General features: G+C 29.3%; 1 protein-coding gene across 4 annotated transcripts in view; it reads left to right on the top strand.

The window, feature by feature from the left end:
* LOC145241515 (uncharacterized) overlaps positions 1-18,002 on the top strand; it is a 62,787-nt gene extending 44,785 nt beyond the window's left edge. For all 4 annotated transcript variants that reach the window (XM_080104560.1, XM_080104558.1, XM_080104559.1 and 1 more), the window contains 3 exons: positions 7,632-7,843; positions 14,236-14,361; positions 17,091-18,002. In XM_080104560.1, coding sequence (XP_079960686.1) covers positions 7,632-7,843; positions 14,236-14,361; positions 17,091-17,471 — 719 coding nt within the window. In that variant the 3' untranslated portion in view covers positions 17,472-18,002. The remainder of the gene's footprint in view (positions 1-7,631; positions 7,844-14,235; positions 14,362-17,090) is intronic.
* Positions 18,003-21,084: the final 3,082 nt, after the last annotated feature.

Here is a 21,084-nt window from a genome sequence, read left to right as displayed (position 1 = left end):
ACCACAAATAAACTTTACTCCGCTCGACTTGTCCAATAAGTTTCATTCATGAATATTCAACGGTCTTTGTTTTAGCACCGTTCAATTGCACGCAAGCTCATTTTGAGGCTTGTTTTATTAATAGATATGATTCTAATGTACTTCACACTCACTGGACCATTACCACCCTCCCCAGATTTTTTATCTATAGAATTATCTTGAAACTATCAAAATATCCCTGATGGAGCATTATTGTCCAAACGGGAACAATGTCGAGAGGAGTTTGTCGGACTTACTGAGAAGGTTGTAGACATGCTTATCAAACAGTTTTAAGTAATAAAAAAAAAAAAAAAAAAAAAAAAAATTTTTAATCTTCCATTCATGGATTTGTTAATAAAATCCACAACTCTTTCTGTCATTCAACCTTACTTTGTACAAATAAACTTCTGTCTATAATTTACTTGTCATGAATGTCCAACAATCTTTTGTTTTATCGCAATTCAGTGATCAACATATTTGAATATGCAATGCAAAACCAAATAAGTCTGACACCCTGGTCCTATTTGTGCTGTGATGAACTTTTTAGTTCATGAATAGTTTGAGGATTGTTCTTATAGACATTAAATTTGAGAACTGCATACAGGGTGGTCAAAAAGTCAGGTAACATGTTAAAGGTAGAAAAAACAATATGATCCATTATAATCTCTATTCGTTTAATATTATTTGTTTAAATATTTGAGTGTAATATATAAACTACCCCTCCTGATTTCTGGCTTTGGGGCTATGTAAAGGATAGCGTTTATGGCAAGAAGCCTGATACAATAGCGTCTTTAAAGTTATTTATTGAAGAGAAGATTGCGCGGATATCAGCTGACATGATTACACGTGTTACACAATCAGTGGTTAATCGCTTCCAGCGATTGATAGAGAGAAATGGACGACAATTAACAAAATAAACATATTTCATGTTTGTTTCATTTTATATTTCAATGTATGGTACTTAAATATACGTGTATTGCTAATATCGTTTTTCTTTAAAATGTTACCTGACTTTTTGACCACCCTGTAGATAAAAGTCTGGTGAGTGTGAAACCTATTCAAGACCACATCAACAAATCAGGCAAAGACTGAAGTTTATTTTTCCCAAATATGGTTAAAATGCAGAAAGGATTGTGAATTTTAACAATTCCATGAGGCCCATCTTCATAACAACTGAATGGATAAAAATTGGTCAGTTGCATCACTCATTTATTTTGCTCACCTAAAGATTTTCTTTTTAGAACTTTAAGAAATAATTATAGAATAATATTTTATATAATTGGTGAAGAAAATGTTAGTAATCTATTTTTTTATATACAACTTAAGAAATTAAATGTTTGGCGGGGGGGGGGCAAATTCTTTTACTGATATAAATATTTTGTTTAATCTTCTCGTTTTGTAACTTTGGTAGATTTTTATATTTTGGATTATTCAAATTATTATACTCATCTTGGTTGAATATTTTTGACGAACTCAAAACAAAGTACTAATATTTTTCTTCATCCAATGTTCTATAGAATTTATTTTATTTTTTGTTGTGTAAGGAATTCTCTAAATACCTGAATAAATTTTAAAGCAATGAATCGGCTGAAAAATGTCTATAGACATTAATGCATATCAAGCCACAAATAGTAATGAATTTGTGCACAGGGTCTATCAGAAGTGTATGTGTAGTTCACAGAATAACGCACGATTGACGAGGAAATAATCAGCATGCGAGTTGTGATATGCATGGGGGGGGGGCATCAATATAGTTTTGGTAAATCTTGAGAAGCATGACTTTATAAAGGATGCAGCGTCTAGGCAGCCAACAACTGGTGAAGGCAGTCTGTTCCATTTGTTGATTTCTAAATGTATATTAGACATCTTTTTTTTGATTTTTATTTATTTTTTTTTTGATTTTTTTTTAAGACGCATGGAGATCAAAAACAGTGCGAGACGATTAATACTTTTCTTGTGTTCAATTGCGAGACATGGGCGTTCCAATGAATCAAAAATAGAAGTATGCGTCAATTAGCAACTAAAATACATATGAAGCTGAATATACTTATAAATCTATACTGATCAAAGAAATAGAGGAAATTCCAACTTTACTTTATATATAGGATATATAATGCATATAAAATGTGTTCAGGATAATTTTTTTTATTTTTTCAAAGAAAATATTTTTAAATGCTTTTATCAATAATTCCCCAAATTCTGAAGTGCATCTCTGAGAGGATCTTTTGTCAAATACAGTTCACTTGGAGAAGCTTCCATCAAGATTTCCAGGAAGGACCTGAACCAACCACTTATATTCATTTCTCGTAAGAATTATATTTCAGTAATAAATTATAATCACTTAATAGGAGTTGCTTTCTATAATCCAATTGTAGACAAAATTGACTTCATAGTTTCTACTTTCTACAAAATATTGGGTATCATTTCTCAACTCTTTGCTTTTTTTTTTTGTATTCAAAGAAACTAAAATCTTATTTTTTTTTTTTTTTTTAAGTTGTGAATGAGAAAATCTATTTTGGATTCAATTAGCAATATTTAATTTAAATATGACCCTTGTTTGAGAATGCAGTCAAATCATTAATATGAATTATTCCGATTACTGTTTTCATTTTATTGTTATTCTTGTGCTTCTATCGATGTGATCTTCAAGGGTATCTTATCAAACTTGGGTATCTTTATGAAATTTCAAAATTCTGTACAGCTTACCAAGCTTGATAAGGTCAAAGGTTACATCAGCTGAAATATAAGAATAACGTCCAAGATAAGAACGGTGGTCCAAATTATCAATCTTAATCTCAATATTTCCAAAAAATAACACTGGAAAATTGATGGCATAACTTTGGAATTATGTAATCAAAACATCGAAGAAAAAAACTAACGTAAGGCAAACGAACGATGAAAACAGAAAAACGAACACGTGAAAAATAGCTTAAATAAGCCTGTTTCAATATTAAAATTTAAAAATCGGTGGGTACCCGGGTGTTTTTGGGTGTGTGGTCGGGGGTGGATAAGCGAAGTAAAAAAAAAAAAACAGAAAAACGAATGTTACGTGAAAAATGGCTTAAATAACACTGATTCAATATTTAAATTTAAAAAATCGAAAAAAAAAAAAATAAATAAAGAAATCTCACACCACGATTCGAACCCAAAACGTTTAGATAATGAACCAACATGCTAATCAACTGACCTAACGTGACGTACATGAAATTTGTTCAGTTTTTCAACTATTTAAAGTAAATCGGGTCATGATGTCATCTGGCGCATGCGTAGAACCGCTCGTCATCACGAGAAGACCGTTTTTGTTAAAACCCCCCCACAGACACACAAACAGACACACATACATACATTTTCGCTTTTATATATATAAATTGATTATTTTTTGCTGCGTTTTGTTTGTGCTGACCATATTTATTTTTTATTTTATTTTTTTTTTAGGCTGTTATCTTAAATAACTTAACATTTACAAGATGCTCATTGAATCCCCCATGTTAGCTATCAGAAGAGACCCTGCCGATTATGATTCTTGGTACTTCTCGTCTCATGATTTTTTTTATTTTATGTAATTTTTTTTTCTTATGTTGTTGATGTTGGGTTGGTTATTTAAAAACAATGCTAATCACTATTCATTTCAATGGCCTATAATTCTGAAATCATATATTGATTAAAATAAAAACAAAAAGTAAAGAATTCAAAATAACCAGAGGAAAACCTTATTTAGTGTGACTCCCACACAATCCATGCTAAATACATCCTTCAGCCCATAAATCTATATATCTATAAAAGTGAAATTGTCTGTGTGTGTCTGTACATTTCCCTACCAAACTACTCTGTCAATTATACATCTACAGACTCAAGATTTGGCATAAGGGGTATTGAGATTTGAGAATCTTTTTAATCGGTTTTCGATAAGAAATTTAGGTATCAAGGGGTCAAAGTTCACCTTTGAAAACTCTACCAAACTCCTCCACCAGTTTTGGGTCTAAACACTTGAAATTTTAGATGTAGGTTACTTGGACATAGATCAAACTTTTTAATTTGATTTGAGCCCAAAACAATAAATGGTAGTCTGGTATAAGTAAAGCAACATTGAAATAAATTTTGGTAATTTCATAGTTTTTAACTTCATCAAGGCACATCAACTGTTTTCTCAATGTCAATGAAGAACTATGTGTATTCCTGCACAAAACTCTGTACAACTTAGTTTTTTATTTTTATTTTAATATTTTTTATGTTATAAATAAAATATAGTGAAATGCATTTTCTTTGTATGAATTTCAAGTGTGACACAAAGCTCTAAACAATATTTCATTTGATCAAAATGAAATATGAGTATTTATCGCCTCCGTCGGAGGTTAATTACAAGGTTGTGTGGATTGAGCAGTACCAGCGGCATTCTCCAGTAAAGGCATCTAAAACAATTAACAATAAACTAATCCCTTCTCTGAGAGAAGGTAAAGCTTGGGAGGGTGAACCTCCTGGTTAACATAGTTTCAGAAATCATTTGTTTAAAAGCTTTTCTTTTTTATTATGACTTGTATTTTCAAAATAAAAATGTTTTCTTTTTCTTTTCAGTGTTTGTCTTAAATTGATAGTAATTTTGAAAAAATGTTTTATTGTATTCTATTTTTGCATAAGTTCTTGCATGTTTTTTTTTTTTTTTTTTTTGTTTTTTTTTAATTCTAAACAAGCTTTACCAATCTGGCGTTGTTCGCGATTCATTAAGTTCAAATTTTTGTAAATGTTCCTATTCTACACTTTTTTTTGCTATGTTCTATATCTTAGCTTAAGTGTACTTGGCTTTGATTTTAGTAAGAATGAAGCAAGATTTAAAAAGTATGAATTCAACCATTTATTTATTTAAAAAAAAAAAAATAAAATAAAAGGGCAAAATGTGTTAGTTTATGCATTTTTTGTGTATGTCCGGCAAAGGTTATTTATACATATATACACTCCCTCTTCCCCAACATCTTGGGGAAACAAACAGCCAAAGTTGGAAAGAAAACAAAAACTACCTCGCAGCAAAAGTTGACTGGGATATGTTTGACCTCATTATCATTAAATTCACGCACCTGTCAATTAAGTTTTTATTGTTAAATTAAAACACATTTCTGTTACTCTGCCATTGTGGGCGAGCGGGTAACATGTCAGGATTTTTTTCACCTCCGTCTCAAGGTTCTGGGTTTGATCCTACCTACCTAACTTTTCTTTCTTTTACCACACGGTTGATGCCAGTCATGTTCGCTGTTTTTTTTTTTAAATCTCTCCCCCTCCCTCAAAAAAAAACACACACACCTCCAAACACCCAGGCAACATCGGGCACCCCCGCTAGTTTATTTATAAAAGAAAAAAAAAATGAGAAAATGTAATTGTGAATAATCCATGAATATTGAATGCAATCAATGGAAATAACACTTAGTTAACATTATTCTCTATTTTTGATTTTTCTTTTTAGATGTTTATTTAAGAATGCCTACATATTACTTGGCTCTCAGACCAGATTATTTTATTTTTTAATTTTTTTAAATAAATTGTAGCAAAGGTCATTACTTTAGTGCAAATAACATAGTATAACAATAACAAATAAAAATTGGGTAGATAAAACCAGTTTCATCTGGCAACTTAAATGTAATTTAAAAAATCTGGATAACATAAAACTTAGATATTTTGTACATGATGATGAAGAATTGGCTGAAGCATGGTTCTGTTTGGTTCTAGAAGATCCATCCTACCAGACTTTACCTTCTTTCTGAGAATGGGTTAATTTCAGAATAATTGCCTGAGCTACTCCTACCTTGAAATATTGACAAGGCTACTCTGGTTTATTTTCTGGGCTAGCTGACCAGGAGGTAAATAATATGAGGCATTCTGTATTATTTGCATTCTTCAAACTACAGTTTTTTTTTTTTTTTTGTTTTTTTTTTAATGTTTTGGTTGATGTAACAAACCTTCTTCAGGTGTGTTTTATTGAACTCTGAATATTTCTGTTGAACTCTGATATCTGCACAGAAGTTTGAATGGAACTCTTCAGTACAACTGTATTTTACCAAGTAATTTATCCATTATGCCATGGGTTTTTATGGGCAATAACACAAGATGAGTATAGTAGTCCGAAGAATAATAATGAATAATCAATCCTCGTCTCAAAAATTCAATACTCATTACTTTGTTGATCACTTGTCATCACATTTAATTTTCCAACTCCCAGATTTGTGCTATCCTGCATCCATTATGATAACAAATTTAACCCATTAAGCCCCAGGGTATCTAAATATTTTACTATTAAGTTGAAACTTTGTGTAATAACTAAAAATGGGTTAGATTACATAAATTGAAAGCAAAAACTTATTTTATTTAGAAAGTGAATTATCGACTCCTATAAATACAACTGCGAACATATTTGATATTTTAGAAATCTAGAGGCTATACATTCAAGATAAGATTTGCACATTATAGTAAGGAGCAAAGCAGTTCACAAGAAAGTTACACTTTTGGCAATAAGTTAGTGGCTTACTATTGCAAGACTTATAAGTTTGTACACCATCTGACAAATAGAATTTTAGCAAATTTCACAATTTTTAAGAGGGTTCCCTTGATCCTCTGAGATAATTTGATGAATATAAATGAATTTAATCCTTTCTTCAGAGTAATTATGCAGTCAGCAGTACTATTATGTTTTTTTTATAGATTTTAAAAAGAAATAATTTGGTGTCCTATTTGTAGGACCTTACAGGTTTTGATATAGTATTATTACCTGTATTGGTGTCGCTTAGGATGCAGTGAAGTTATTTTATTATTTATAACTTTATTTTCCATTGCTTGTTACTAATGATAAAAGGAGAAACATTGATTTTAAAGTATCAGCAAAGCTAAAGTTTATAGATTATAATAACTAATTAAGGTAAAAAAAAACGGCGCTTATGAAAAATGTAGATTAAACTCTCACAATGAAGTTATCAAAATCTTTTATACAAGTCTTAAATTAAAATTCAGTGAACCTTAATTGGTGTCTAATGATGATGAATCAAATTTAATGCAAATGTGAAATATTTTAATTTTAAATGGCAGGTTCTATCCATATTAACCCCATCTAAAATCAGGTTAAAACATTTCAAAGAAACTGAAATTCAAGGAATATTTATTGATATCTAATACTTATTTATGCCACTTAAATTGGATGTTTTTGAATTTTCATGAATGGCTTCCACCTCCTTTTTATCAATTTTGCATAAATACGAAATACAGCTTACATGTGTGTTCCAAAATTCATAATGACGGATTAATTAGTTTAGGAGATCATCTACATAATTTTACAGCTTCTCATTGGAAGGACCACACTGGACATTTTATCAAACGCTTTTATTTTTTCTTCTCAGTTTTTTATTTTCAACAATTGCATGACTTACGTTTGAATTAATTGTGCTAAATTTCCTGCTTTTATTTATATTTCTTTTGTTATAACAAAATCTGCTGAAAATGTATATATTAAAACTTTATGGTTGTTTCTCCTTTTTAGAGGGTGTGGGGGCTTTATTATACCATGTGTTGATAAAATAAAAATTATTTTATGTTTTAATTTGCTATACATAATGTTTTTTTTTTCTTTTTTCTTTCAGTTTCCACGCCAGGTCTTCCTTCACCGCCACGCATGTTTGGTCCACCACCAGTGCCAGTGAGCATTGCTACTGCTCCCTCTCCTGCCGCCGCTGCTGCTATGTTGCCTCCTCAATATCTTGGTGCCGGTGTGATATATGGAGCTCCACCACCGGGGCCATACCAGGTCCCTGTAATATCAGGATATCAATCGCCACCTCCGCCACAGCAACCTGTAATTATTAAGATTCTTTAGTTATCAACTGACTTTTTGTTTACAGCTGTTACTTACAACTGACTACAATTATTTACTGATACTATTATTGTTAATACAATTCTTTACTGATACTATTATTGTTAATACAATTCTTTATTGGTACTATTGTTGTTAATACAATTATTTATTGGTACTATTGTTGTCAATACAATTATTTATTGTTAATACAATTATTTATTGATACTATTATTGTCAATACAATTCTTTATTGGTACTATTATTGTTAATACAATTCTTTATTGGTACTATTGTTGTTAATACAATTATTTATTGGTACTATTGTTGTTAATACAATTATTTATTGGTACTATTGTTGTTAATACAATTATTTATTGGTACTATTGTTGTTAATACAATTCTTTATTGGTACTATTGTTGTTAATACAATTCTTTATTGGTACTATTGTTGTTAATACAATTATTTATTGGTACTATTGTTGTTAATACAATTATTTATTGGTACTATTATTGTTAATACAATTATTTATTGGTACTATTGTTGTTAATACAATTATGTATTGGTACTATTATTGTCAATACAATTATTTATTGGTACTATTATTGTTAATACAATTCTTTATTGGTGCTATTATTGTTAATACAATTATTTATTGGTACTATTATTGTCAATACAATTATTTACTGATACTATTATTGTCAATACAATTATTTACTGATACTATTATTGTCAATACAATTATTTACTGATACTATTATTGTCAATACAATTATTTACTGATACTATTATTGTCAATACAATTATTTACTGATACTATTATTGTCAATACAATTATTTACTGATACTATTATTGTCAATACAATTATTTATTGGTACTATTATTGTTAATACAATTATTTATTGGTGCTATTATTGTTAATACAATTATTTACTGATACTATTATTGTCAATACAATTATTTATTGGTACTATTATTGTTAATACAATTCTTTATTGGTGCTATTATTGTTAATACAATTATTTATTGGTACTATTATTGTCAATACAATTATTTATTGGTACTATTATTGTCAATACAATTATTTACTGATACTATTATTGTCAATACAATTATTTATTGGTACTATTATTGTTAATACAATTCTTTATTGGTGCTATTATTGTTAATACAATTATTTATTGGTACTATTATTGTCAATACAATTATTTACTGATACTATTATTGTCAATACAATTATTTACTGATACTATTATTGTCAATACAATTATTTACTGATACTATTATTGTCAATACAATTATTTACTGATACTATTATTGTCAATACAATTATTTACTGATACTATTATTGTCAATACAATTATTTATTGGTACTATTATTGTCAATACAATTATTTATTGGTACTATTATTGTTAATACAATTATTTATTGGTACTATTATTGTTAATACAATTATTTATTGGTACTATTATTGTTAATACAATTATTTATTGGTACTATTATTGTCAATACAATTATTTATTGGTACTAAGATTGTTAATACAATTCTTTATTGGTACTTTAATTGTTAATACAATTATTTATTGGTACTATTATTGTTAATACAATTATTTATTGGTACTATTATTGTCAATACAATTATTTATTTGTACTATTATTGTTAATACAATTATTTATTGGTACTATTATTGTTAATACAATATTGATACTATTATTGTGAATACAAGTATTTATTGATACTATTGTGAATACAAGTATTTATTGATACTATTATTGTAAATACAAGTATTTATTGATACTATTATTGTGAATACAATTATTTATTGGTACTATTATTGTTAATACAATTATTTATTGGTACTATTATTGTCAATACAATTATTTATTGGTACTATTATTGTTAATAAATTATTTATTGGTACTATTATTGTGAATACAATTATTTATTGATACTATTATTGTCAATACAATTATTTATTGGTACTATTATTATCAATACAATTATTTATTGGTACTATTATTGTTAATAAATTATTTATTGGTACTATTATTGTTAATACAATTATTTATTGGTACTATTATTGTCAATACAATTATTTATTGGTACTATTATTGTGAATACAATTATTTATTGATACTATTATTGTCAATACAATTATTTATTGGTACTATTATTGTTAATAAATTATTTATTGGTACTATTATTGTGAATACAATTATTTATTGATACTATTATTGTGAATACAATTATTTATTGGTACTATTATTGTCAATACAATTATTTATTGGTACTATTATTGTGAATACAATTATTTATTGATACTATTATTGTGAATACAATTATTTATTGATACTATTATTATCAATACAATTATTTATTGATACTATTATTGTGAATACAATTATTTATTGATACTATTATTATCAATACAATTATTTATTGATACTATTATTGTGAATACAATTATTTATTGATACTATTATTGTGAATACAATTATTTATTGATACTATTATTATCAATACAATTATTTATTGATACTATTATTGTGAATACAATTATTTATTGATACTATTATTGTGAATACAATTATTTATTGGTACTATTATTATCAATACAATTATTTATTGGTACTATTATTGTTAATACAATTATTTATTGGTACTATTATTGTCAATACAATTATTTATTGGTACTATTATTGTCAATACAATTATTTATTGGTACTATTATTATCAATACAATTATTTATTGGTACTATTATTGTTAATAAATTATTTATTGGTACTATTATTGTGAATACAATTATTTATTGATACTATTATTGTCAATACAATTATTTATTGATACTATTATTGTCAATACAATTATTTATTGGTACTATTATTGTCAATACAATTATTTATTGGTACTATTATTGTGAATACAATTATTTATTGGTACTATTATTGTTAATACAATTCTTTATTGGTACTATTATTATCAATACAATTATTTATTGGTACTATTATTGTGAATACAATTATTTATTGGTACTATTATTGTGAATACAATTATTTATTGGTACTATTATTGTTAATACAATTCTTTATTGGTACTATTATTATCAATACAATTATTGATTGGTACTATTATTGTTAATAAATTATTTATTGGTACTATTATTGTGAATACAATTATTTATTGATACTATTATTGTCAATACAATTATTTATTGGTACTATTATTGTTAATAAATTATTTATTGGTACTATTGTTGTTAATACAATTATTTACTGATACTATTATTATCAATACAATTATTGATTGGTACTATTATTGTTAATAAATTATTTATTGGTACTATTATTGTGAATACAATTATTTACTGATACTATTATTGTCAATACAATTATTTATTGGTACTATTATTGTCAATACAATTATTTATTGGTACTATTATTATCAATACAATTATTTATTGGTACTATTATTATCAATACAATTATTTATTGGTACTATTATTGTTAATACAATTATTTATTGGTACTATTATTGTTAATAAATTATTTATTGGTACTATTATTGTGAATACAATTATTTATTGATACTATTATTGTCAATACAATTATTTATTGGTACTATTATTGTCAATACAATTATTTATTGGTACTATTATTGTCAATACAATTATTTATTGGTACTATTATTGTTAATACAATTATTTATTGTTAATACAATTATTTATTGATACTATTACTGTTAATACAATTATTTATTGGTACTATTATTGTTAATACAATTATTTATTGGTACTATTATTATCAATACAATTATTTATTGGTACTATTATTGTTAATAAATTATTTATTGGTACTATTATTGTGAATACAATTATTTATTGATACTATTATTGTCAATACAATTATTTATTGATACTATTATTGTCAATACAATTATTTATTGGTACTATTATTGTCAATACAATTATTTATTGGTACTATTATTGTTAATACAATTATTTATTGTTAATACAATTATTTATTGATACTATTATTGTTAATACAATTATTGGTTCTATAATTGTCAATACAATTATTTATTGGTACTATTATTGTCAATACAATTATTTATTGGTACTATTATTGTTAATACAATTATTTATTGGTACTATTATTGTCAATACAATTATTTATTGGTACTATTATTGTCAATACAATTATTTATTGATACTATTATTGTTATCCAGCAGCCCCTTTGGAAATCCCAGACTGATTCATATATAATATATTGATGTTGGCATTCTGTAGATATTTAGTGTAAATGGAGATACTCTGATATTATTGTAACTATTTTGTTAATACTGCAATAGTATTGATCTAAGCATAGGCAGGTCGTAATATATGCTTAAATATGATATTTTAATTCTTGCAGGTGTTGTATATATTATTATAGAATTAATGTTCTATCGATTTTTATATGTTATACAGTTGCGATTTCAAAAATAAAAAAAATATCTGTATGACTTGGGTTCATTAGCGTGAATCGAAACCGAATCCAAAACTTATATATAAACTTTACTTCCTTCAGCTATAATCGAAACCAAAACCTATGAAGAATTAATAAAATTATGAAAAAATAGATTACTAAGGTGTCATCAGCTAAAACCAAGACTTATGAAGAATTCTTTATAAAATTATTTTTAAAAAATAGATTGGAGTGCCATTAGCTGTAATCGAAACTGAAACCAAAATTATTGAGAATTCTTATAAAATTATTTGTTACAACAAATGGAAGTACATAACCAGTAAATGATCCAGATGTAAGCGTGACACCGACAATAACACACATGCTATCATATTAATATATAGATACTACAATTATTTACTGATACTATTATTGTTAATACTACAATTATTTACTGATACTATTATTGTTAATAGTTAATACTACAATTATTTACTGATACAATTGTTAATACTACAATTATTTAACTGATACTATTATTGTTAATACTACAATTATTTACTGATACTATTAATACTACAATTATCCTGTTTAATCAACAATAAATGGAAAAATAAATTTCAACTAAAGTAATCAAAAATTACAACTAAGATAAAATAAATGTATAGTTATAATTTTAATAAAAAGAGTAATGAGGTCGATTTTTTATTAGTTGGCGTATATATCTTTTCAAAATGTTTGTCATGTTGAAGGGTTCTGTTGGCTATTGCAATAAAAGACTGATGATTCAATGAGTGTTAATTCTATTCGGTTTCACACATCCTACTGATGAGACAATTGCCAAAGTATCCCTTAACAGCAGTAAAACAGACTTGATATGTTTCAACAGATTGATAATTTGTATTTGAACTACTGTTCTCAGCTTGGATGTTATTCTCACAATGTAACCTCTGACCTATTAGTGTAGATTGATGAACTCTGGAATCTGTATTGAATTTTAAATGAACCTTTTATTTAATCTACAAGGGTAACTGGTTCTCATTCTTATGATTTTTACCCAGAAGTGTTAGGCAATTTGTAATTATATTCTTCATAACATCTGCACTGATTGATTGGGTGGAGGTGTATCAGTAAAATGACATTGAGATAAATTTCATCATCGCCCCCTCCCTTCCCCCGATACATCAGTGTTTCTCTGGATTTAATGAAACTATTTAGAGGTAAAAAAAAAAAAAAAGTTTATTCTACTTTTGACATCTAAATTGACAAGTGGTGATTATTAAAAGAAAAAAGTCCCTCCTCGGTTTTCACCACTTAAATTTTATAATTTTGTTAAATATTAACTATTTAAAGTTATTTTGAACAAAAAACGTTCCAATTATAAAGATTTTTTTATTATTTGTAATAAAAAAAAAAATTAATTTATAAAAACTAGTTTGATTTTCTTATGTCTTTTATTTAAAAAAAAAAAAATAAAGACAAATTATTAATCCCCCACTTCCCCTCTAAAACAGCATTCTATCTCACATTAAAGTGTACTCGTACTTTAATTGTTATCAATATTGTTTGGACAATAATGGTCATCAATTTGAACATTTGTGAACATGATTTTTCAATTCCATTTGTCAAATTCAAAGCTATTCTATTTCATTCTGTGTTCAGAATTAAAGGTTTTATTGCATTCATTTTTTATAAACACTGCTGGTTTATTTTGGATTTCAAAATCAGAAGCTGTTATCAAATAGACTGTTTACACTTTTACCTATTTATAAAATTTGGTAGTTCAAAGACTACTAAATTTTGTTCACAAATTAGCAATTTTAAGTAACTCTGCTCAACTTTAAAAAAAAAAAAAAAAAGAAAGCCTTTTTAATTTTTTCAAACTTTTTTTATCGAAATGAATAAATTGATTGTATTTTTTATTTATTTTTTATTTATTTTCTGAAGACATCTGGCCTACAAGAACTTTACCGAGGCGGTACGACTTATTACTCCACAGACTTACAACAGCCCAGTCCTAGCCGATCCCCAGTTCGTAGACAAAAATCTGCCATCCCCATTATTAACCCTCAGGTAAGTGATTCTAAAATGTCAATTTCTTATTCAGCTAAATTCTCTTCCTTCTCACCTAACATAAATTTTCATTGCAAGAATACATCTTCTAATCCTTGTCGAAACTAGATATATTCAACACTGGTTCAGGTGAGTTTAAGCTGTGGCCGATAAAATCACAATTTTTTAATATATTTTGTTGTAAGTCTTCCATCATTTTATCCATTGGATTTCTTGTAAAATATTTGTATAAAGAGCTTTGTTTTCAATCATACCACCTTATCCTTGCCACTGTGTCATTTGTGGTAACAAGGATGGTAAATCAATATTCTTCGTCTTCGTCAGCAGAATCACACTCTACCCCCATGCTGTGATTTTTCTAGTTATGAAGTGTTTCTCTAGCTGAACAAGGTGAAAAAAAACAAAAAAACTTAACATGAAATCTACAGTCAGCAAACACAAAGTTCTTGTCTCTTGTATTTCTGTAAAAAATATATTCCAATATTTACAAGAAACTTGAATAATAATTAATGTTTTTGGGTTTTCTGGATTGTGAGTGTAAGCCTTCAATTAACTCGCCTCCCTTTTCCAACTTCAGTGTGTTTTGTCAACATGAACAGGCTTCTATTTCAATAGTTTTGCCTATTCATATATATTATATATATGATGTGTGTATGATGATGAGGAAGCGGGGGTACTTCACAGCTCGGCTGTTAACAAACTTGGAAGACTAATTTGCTCTGCACAAGTGTTTTATAAATAAGCAGGGTTATGTGGCTCCACCCAGTTTTTTCCTCATGGTAAATGTGCATTTTAATTGGCTGTTAGCTCCCTCCAGCCTGAGTTTGGATTTCATTCAAATGTTCATATATATACTGCGTACTCCAGCTAGATATTGTTGTCATAGCTATCCTCTGCAGCTGTAGTTTCTGCCTTCAGTGGTTTTGCCTATTCACATATATATATATATATATATATATATATATATATATATATATATATATATATATATATATATTAGTCATCCACATACAGTACTGTTTCGCTGTTTCATAGCTCATCAGTGCAGCTAGACAGGCAACTACCTCAAGCCAGGATTGAAACCCGACTGTCTGTACAACAGTCAAGGTTCCTAACCACTACGCTTTCGGCGGCTACTGAGTGAGTCGTGAGTTTATCAATGTTTTGATATTGTCCGAAATACCTAAGCTCGATTTGTTTACACAAAGAGCATCGCTTATACGCTAATGGTAATTCGTGTATCACTTCTCGATATGCTCAACTCAAGATGAGGAGCATTATAGTCATCCACATGCAGTACTGTTTCGCTGTTTCACAGTTCATCAGTGTGGCTAGACAGGCAACTACCTCCAGCTATATATATGTAATGTATGTGTGAATTATCTTAGTACAACTACTTCTCAAGCAGAAAAGGTATGTCACTGACATTTTAGATGATTCAAGCGTAAATGGAAATAAATATTTCAAATGTTGACACCTGCAAGAAAACTGACATTGATACTCTCTACTTACAACTCTTCACACCTGCAAGATCGGTTGTTTCATGAATCCAAGATGTTCATCATTTTTAAGATGGATGCCAAAAAAATACAGACGTTTGCCTATATAACCTTCACTAGTTAATCGATTTTTGCACACAAAATGTACTAGATAAACATTTATAACAGATAAAGTTATAGCGTTATAATTTCCCAAATCCTCCCTTAACTCCTGTGAATTGATATATTGCCTCAAATATACAATATGTTTAATCACACCCAATTGTTTTGTAACCCTTCCTCGATCAAAGTCCCTCCTCCCCCACAGCACATCATCACAAACAATACAAATCTATTATCGCACTAAATTGAACCTGATCAATGTTTGTTTCCATAAGACTTTTTTCCTATATACTTTTCTAATACAAAATATATCTCTATTTGTATATAAAATTCACTTTGTCTGTGTGTGAACGCCAAAACTGGGCTAATTTTTTTTTTTTTTTTTTTTAAATTTCATACAAATTTACTTCATGTGTCTAAGTGTTCTTAGATAGGTCAAATATCAAAATGCCTCCAAAACTCAATAATTGAAAAAATCCAATTAAAGAAGGAACAGTCTAATTTTGACCAAAACATTATAAATGCATTTAAGAAGCTAAAGCTTCTGCACAAACAGAAAGGCCTGGCATATAAAAATCAACAGTAGGTTCTTTGATATAACAGATTACGATGTATTGCGGACTGTCACTGCAGAGATGCATGTGAAACTTCCTCATGATGGATCCTGACTAGAGCAGGCAATGAATTGATTGAATTTTTAAAAATGGGCGATTTCAGTTTGTATGAGAGTAAAAGTATTGGAAATGTTAAACATTCATTGATATTCACTCCCAGACAACGTCAGGTCTCCATGCTAGTACTAAAATGTACTTTGGTTCTGGGAATGTAATGCTTGAAATAAAATTAGTTTTAATTGTTCTAATGATGATATAGAAAGAGACTTCTAGTTATGTAAGAATTTTTTAACAGCTATGTCAATTTATTTATTTGCGGATTATTATTCTCATCTTCATAGTTGTTTTGGCCAACTCATCCTCTCACTCAAAGGATTCCAATACAAATAAATATATAATGTTAATGTTTATGAATTTTTTAATGAAATTATTAGTAAAATAATAGCAATTGTGACCCAACAAGTCATGAGTTCATTTCATATATGTTCTTTTATATTTTTGTTTCTTTTTGCAGGATGTGAAGACAAAAGAAACCACAAGTGCCAATGATACAGAGTCGAGTAGTTGTAGCCATGACAACAGTCAGGACAAAATTAAAGAAGAGACGAGTATTGCATCCAGTGAAAATGTTGTCGAATCAGCTGCCTCTGCTGAATGTATCAATCAGAAGGAAAACGTGTCTTTTAATCGTCCAACCAGTGCGGATGCTGATGGTGGCACCTCCTGTGCTTCGTCTACTTCAACCGCTGCTAGTGCTGCAATGATAAGCAAAGAAGCTTCTCCTCCTCCGTCAGAAAAAGAAGAAAGAGAGACAAACCATAAACCTGTTGATCTGGTAGATACGTGTACGCCAAGTGAACAGGCGACACAACCAATATTAGAGGCAGCGGCTTAGAGTTACAAGTTTTGTTTTATATACTCTTGCCATTTTTGTGTTATATCTTGCGGAAACTATATGAAGATTGCCATTTTTCTTTTTTCTGCTTTATAAAGAATGTTCTCTCTGCCTCATTAGATCATTGTTTCTTTTAGATCATACTTGATCTTGTCCTAAATTCTGCTCATTTGGTCAAACCTTTCCATTCTTCTCTGTACTTAAATAGTGCTCAATATATTTCTTTATTTTTTTGTCTTTTTTCTCTTTTCTAATTGTTTTGTCTTTCCTTTTCCCTTTTTCTTTGCCTTTCCTTTTTCTCCATCCATGCAATTACTTGCAATCCGCACAATTCTGCTTCATTGGCTTCTGCTGCTCAATGAGTTCTGTTTTTTTTGTTTTTGTACTAATAAAATTTCTGTCTTCATTGGTTGCCTGAAAAAAATTAAGCAAAAATATAAATTTAAAATGCTACACTGTTCACTTGTATATAAAAAAAATCAATATAAAAAGTATTGAACAGAAATATTTATTAAAAAAATTTGTAAAATGTTTTTGTTTTTGTTTTCTTTACTTTTATTGTTAATCTTATCTTCATTAAAACTGACCCCTCCCCCAAACTAATTTATTATAGATATTATTAAACTTGTTGTAATGCTGTTTTCGTATGTGTTCACTGCACAAGCCACAGTTGTTCAATGCGTGATTCTGCTGACACCTGTCACAGTTTGTCGTAGTTTTGATAATTGCTGTAACAAGAGAATTTTCCCTCCAGAGCTCCAACCCTAGTTTAAAACGAATAACAAAGTTTTGTTTTTCAAGGTTGTAACTTGTACATTAGCAAATTACAGACTTAGAATTAGAACTCTAGCCTGACCAAATTAAAACCATTAATCAGCTTAGAGTTCAATGGTCCATCTGTCTTTGAGGCCCACAGAAACACAGCTAACCTCCTCTTTCCATCCTACTGGAATATATATATATGTGTGTGTGTATGTCATTTCTGGTAGATTGGTCATTGACTTGAAAATCATGGGCCAGGTTATCTATGGACATCAAATTACTTACTACCTACAAGGTCTTGTATCTAGAGTAATATTAATTTTTTTCAAGACTTAAGTGGTCTACAAACACAACATGGAACCTTGTATCTAAGATTTCAAAGGTTAACCTATTTCTTGGATGATCTATCTACTCTTATTTCTACCACTACAAGCTTGTTTGCATGCATTGCAATGGTGAACCACATTAAACAATTATGAGAATGCAAAATGCATAGATTACTATCTGACGCAATCGGGACACTGAAATTCAAGAGATAATCAACATTAAACTTCAAATTGAACACTAATGGCTACATCCACATTCTGAGCTAGGTAGTCAAACCCGAGATCAATCAGGTAGGCCATATGCATGGTAGCAAAAATCAGCACCTTGCAATAGTAGCAGGAAGACTGCTTCACCTGAAATCTCCAGAAAGATACGAAGATCTGTGATCTGCTGGCTAAACCAAAGGCAGGTTAATCAAGTGAAATTTACAGAACCATTCATGACTAGAAACTGACATAAGTTTGATGAATAAACCTAAAAAAAATTAAACTGTTATTTGTATGCATGTATTTGTCTAAGAAAAAGTATCTTCTGCACTCTGGAATTTTCTATATGAATGTCTTTAGAAACATTCAGAGATGAAAAAACTAAGGATTGGATGTAATTTTTTTTTTTTTTTTCTACTTTAGTTCACTCCAAGCAAAGCATATTGCCACTTGGATGTAAGAGTCTATCATTTGGGACTGTCTATATTTGAACTGTCTATATTTGAGGAGATGGTGAAGTATCTGTTCATATTACACTTAACCTTCTGCGTGTTAATACAGCAAGGCAATTTCAAAGTTTAATAATCCCAGGGAAAAAAAAACATTACTGAAAGGCTTTCCAATGAAGGGTTGGGATTTTTCTGCTAGTAAAAGGGTTGTTGAGTGGGGTACATGTATCATGTCCATCAGCACATTCCATTAAAGTACTTGTAAAACATGCAACATGGGTTAGATTAGCTTGATGGATAGTGGAGGACCTTTTGGACCTTGTCTAAAGAGGAAAGACTAATGGTGAATGCACCAGTATGTAGCAACAATTCTCCATGAGTAATTTTCTAGCATGGTAGAGGGAAGCCACCTTCTTTACAGCAGCATTGACAATGTATTTCTTCATCTTATCTGTGAATGTTAAGCTGACGAGTTTGAACGATGAGCTCTCAAGTAGTCATGGTTACTGGTGGTTGAGAAGGGTTTTTTTTTTTTTTTTTTTAATTGTTATAGGAAAGAAGCTTAGTCTTAGTAGCATTTGCTATTACCATCCATTCAGTTTCATTCCATTATGGATTGGAGGTCGATTTCTAAGGTTTCTGCCAATGCCTTAGATATGTATACATTTGTTTTCTCTTGTATCTATTATAGAGCATGGTGTCATCAGCAACTATGCTTATTTCTGACATAATTTTATCATGTAGATTGTTTATGAATACCAGAAAAAATACAAGTCCAATAGTTAAAACTGTGGATGTGTGCGTCATTTCATTCATTGCCCGGAAGCCACTTGGTGATAAGGGTTATTGTGTGTACAGTAATCCATACAATACAGTATTGGAGATTTGATAAAAAAAAAAAAAAAAAAAGTGTCTTACTTAAGGGGACGGTTCATCAGGAATTTGTTTATGTTGGACTTGAAGACATCCCAGTTGTAGGCAGGTGGGAAACAGGCATGCACTTCTAAGAAAGAAACTTTGTTCATGGAATTTGTTTTGATTTAGGCACAGATAAAGAGTGGGGAAAATTATTGACAGTGGTTTCAGCTAGACAGGTGTTTATCATGAAAGATTAGCAGGGGCGGGGTAGAGATTGTAGCTCAGACGAGCACTTGCCATGGAAATAACGATAAAACAATGACAGGCTCGCAACATCTCCTGTGGGGGAGAGGTTGCAGGGAAGAGAATAGGGCATCCCCCACTAAACCACAAAGTCTATTTTGTACTCTGTCAAGGCAGGATAAACTGTTTTTAGCAGCTCCTGCCCACATGTGGCAGCAGTACTCCATTCTTGGACGTACTTGGCTTTTATAAAGATAGAGAATTGCATCAGTTGTGAGATATCTTCCCCACCATTTTCCTGGCGACTTTGGCAACAGACTTGATGTAAGTGTTCCACTTCAGATTAGTAGTAAAGGTCAAACCCAGAAGCTTGTCAAAACATGGAGCCTCCCCAAGACGAGAGCCATCCATTTCAATTGATGCCAGATAGGGATCAGAGCGTCGACGATGTAAAGATAGGAGCTTTGTTTTAGGTGCATTAAAAGTAACCAGCCACCTCTTTCCCCATTGTACCATGTGCTCAAGATCAGAGGAGAGAGAACTTTGTCATTTACGGCCTTTGATGTGTTGCTATAGATGGTTGTGTCTTCAAATGATTTAAGTATGTGTTTTGGAAGATCATTAATGTAGATCAGGAAGAGAGTTGGACCCCTGAGGAACTCCAGCATTAATACTGTGGGCCTCTGATTTCTGCCTGTCAACCACTACTCTTATGAGCCTATCAGAGAGAAACGATTTAATAATTGAGAAAATATTTCCAGTTATGTC

This window comes from Euprymna scolopes, chromosome 20 (genome assembly GCF_053919585.1).
Source record: "Euprymna scolopes isolate OS-2025 chromosome 20, ASM5391958v1, whole genome shotgun sequence".
Taxonomy (NCBI): domain Eukaryota; kingdom Metazoa; phylum Mollusca; class Cephalopoda; order Sepiida; family Sepiolidae; genus Euprymna; species Euprymna scolopes.
The sequence above is the reverse complement of the archived record's forward strand: the minus strand, read 5'-3'. Positions and strand labels throughout refer to the sequence as shown.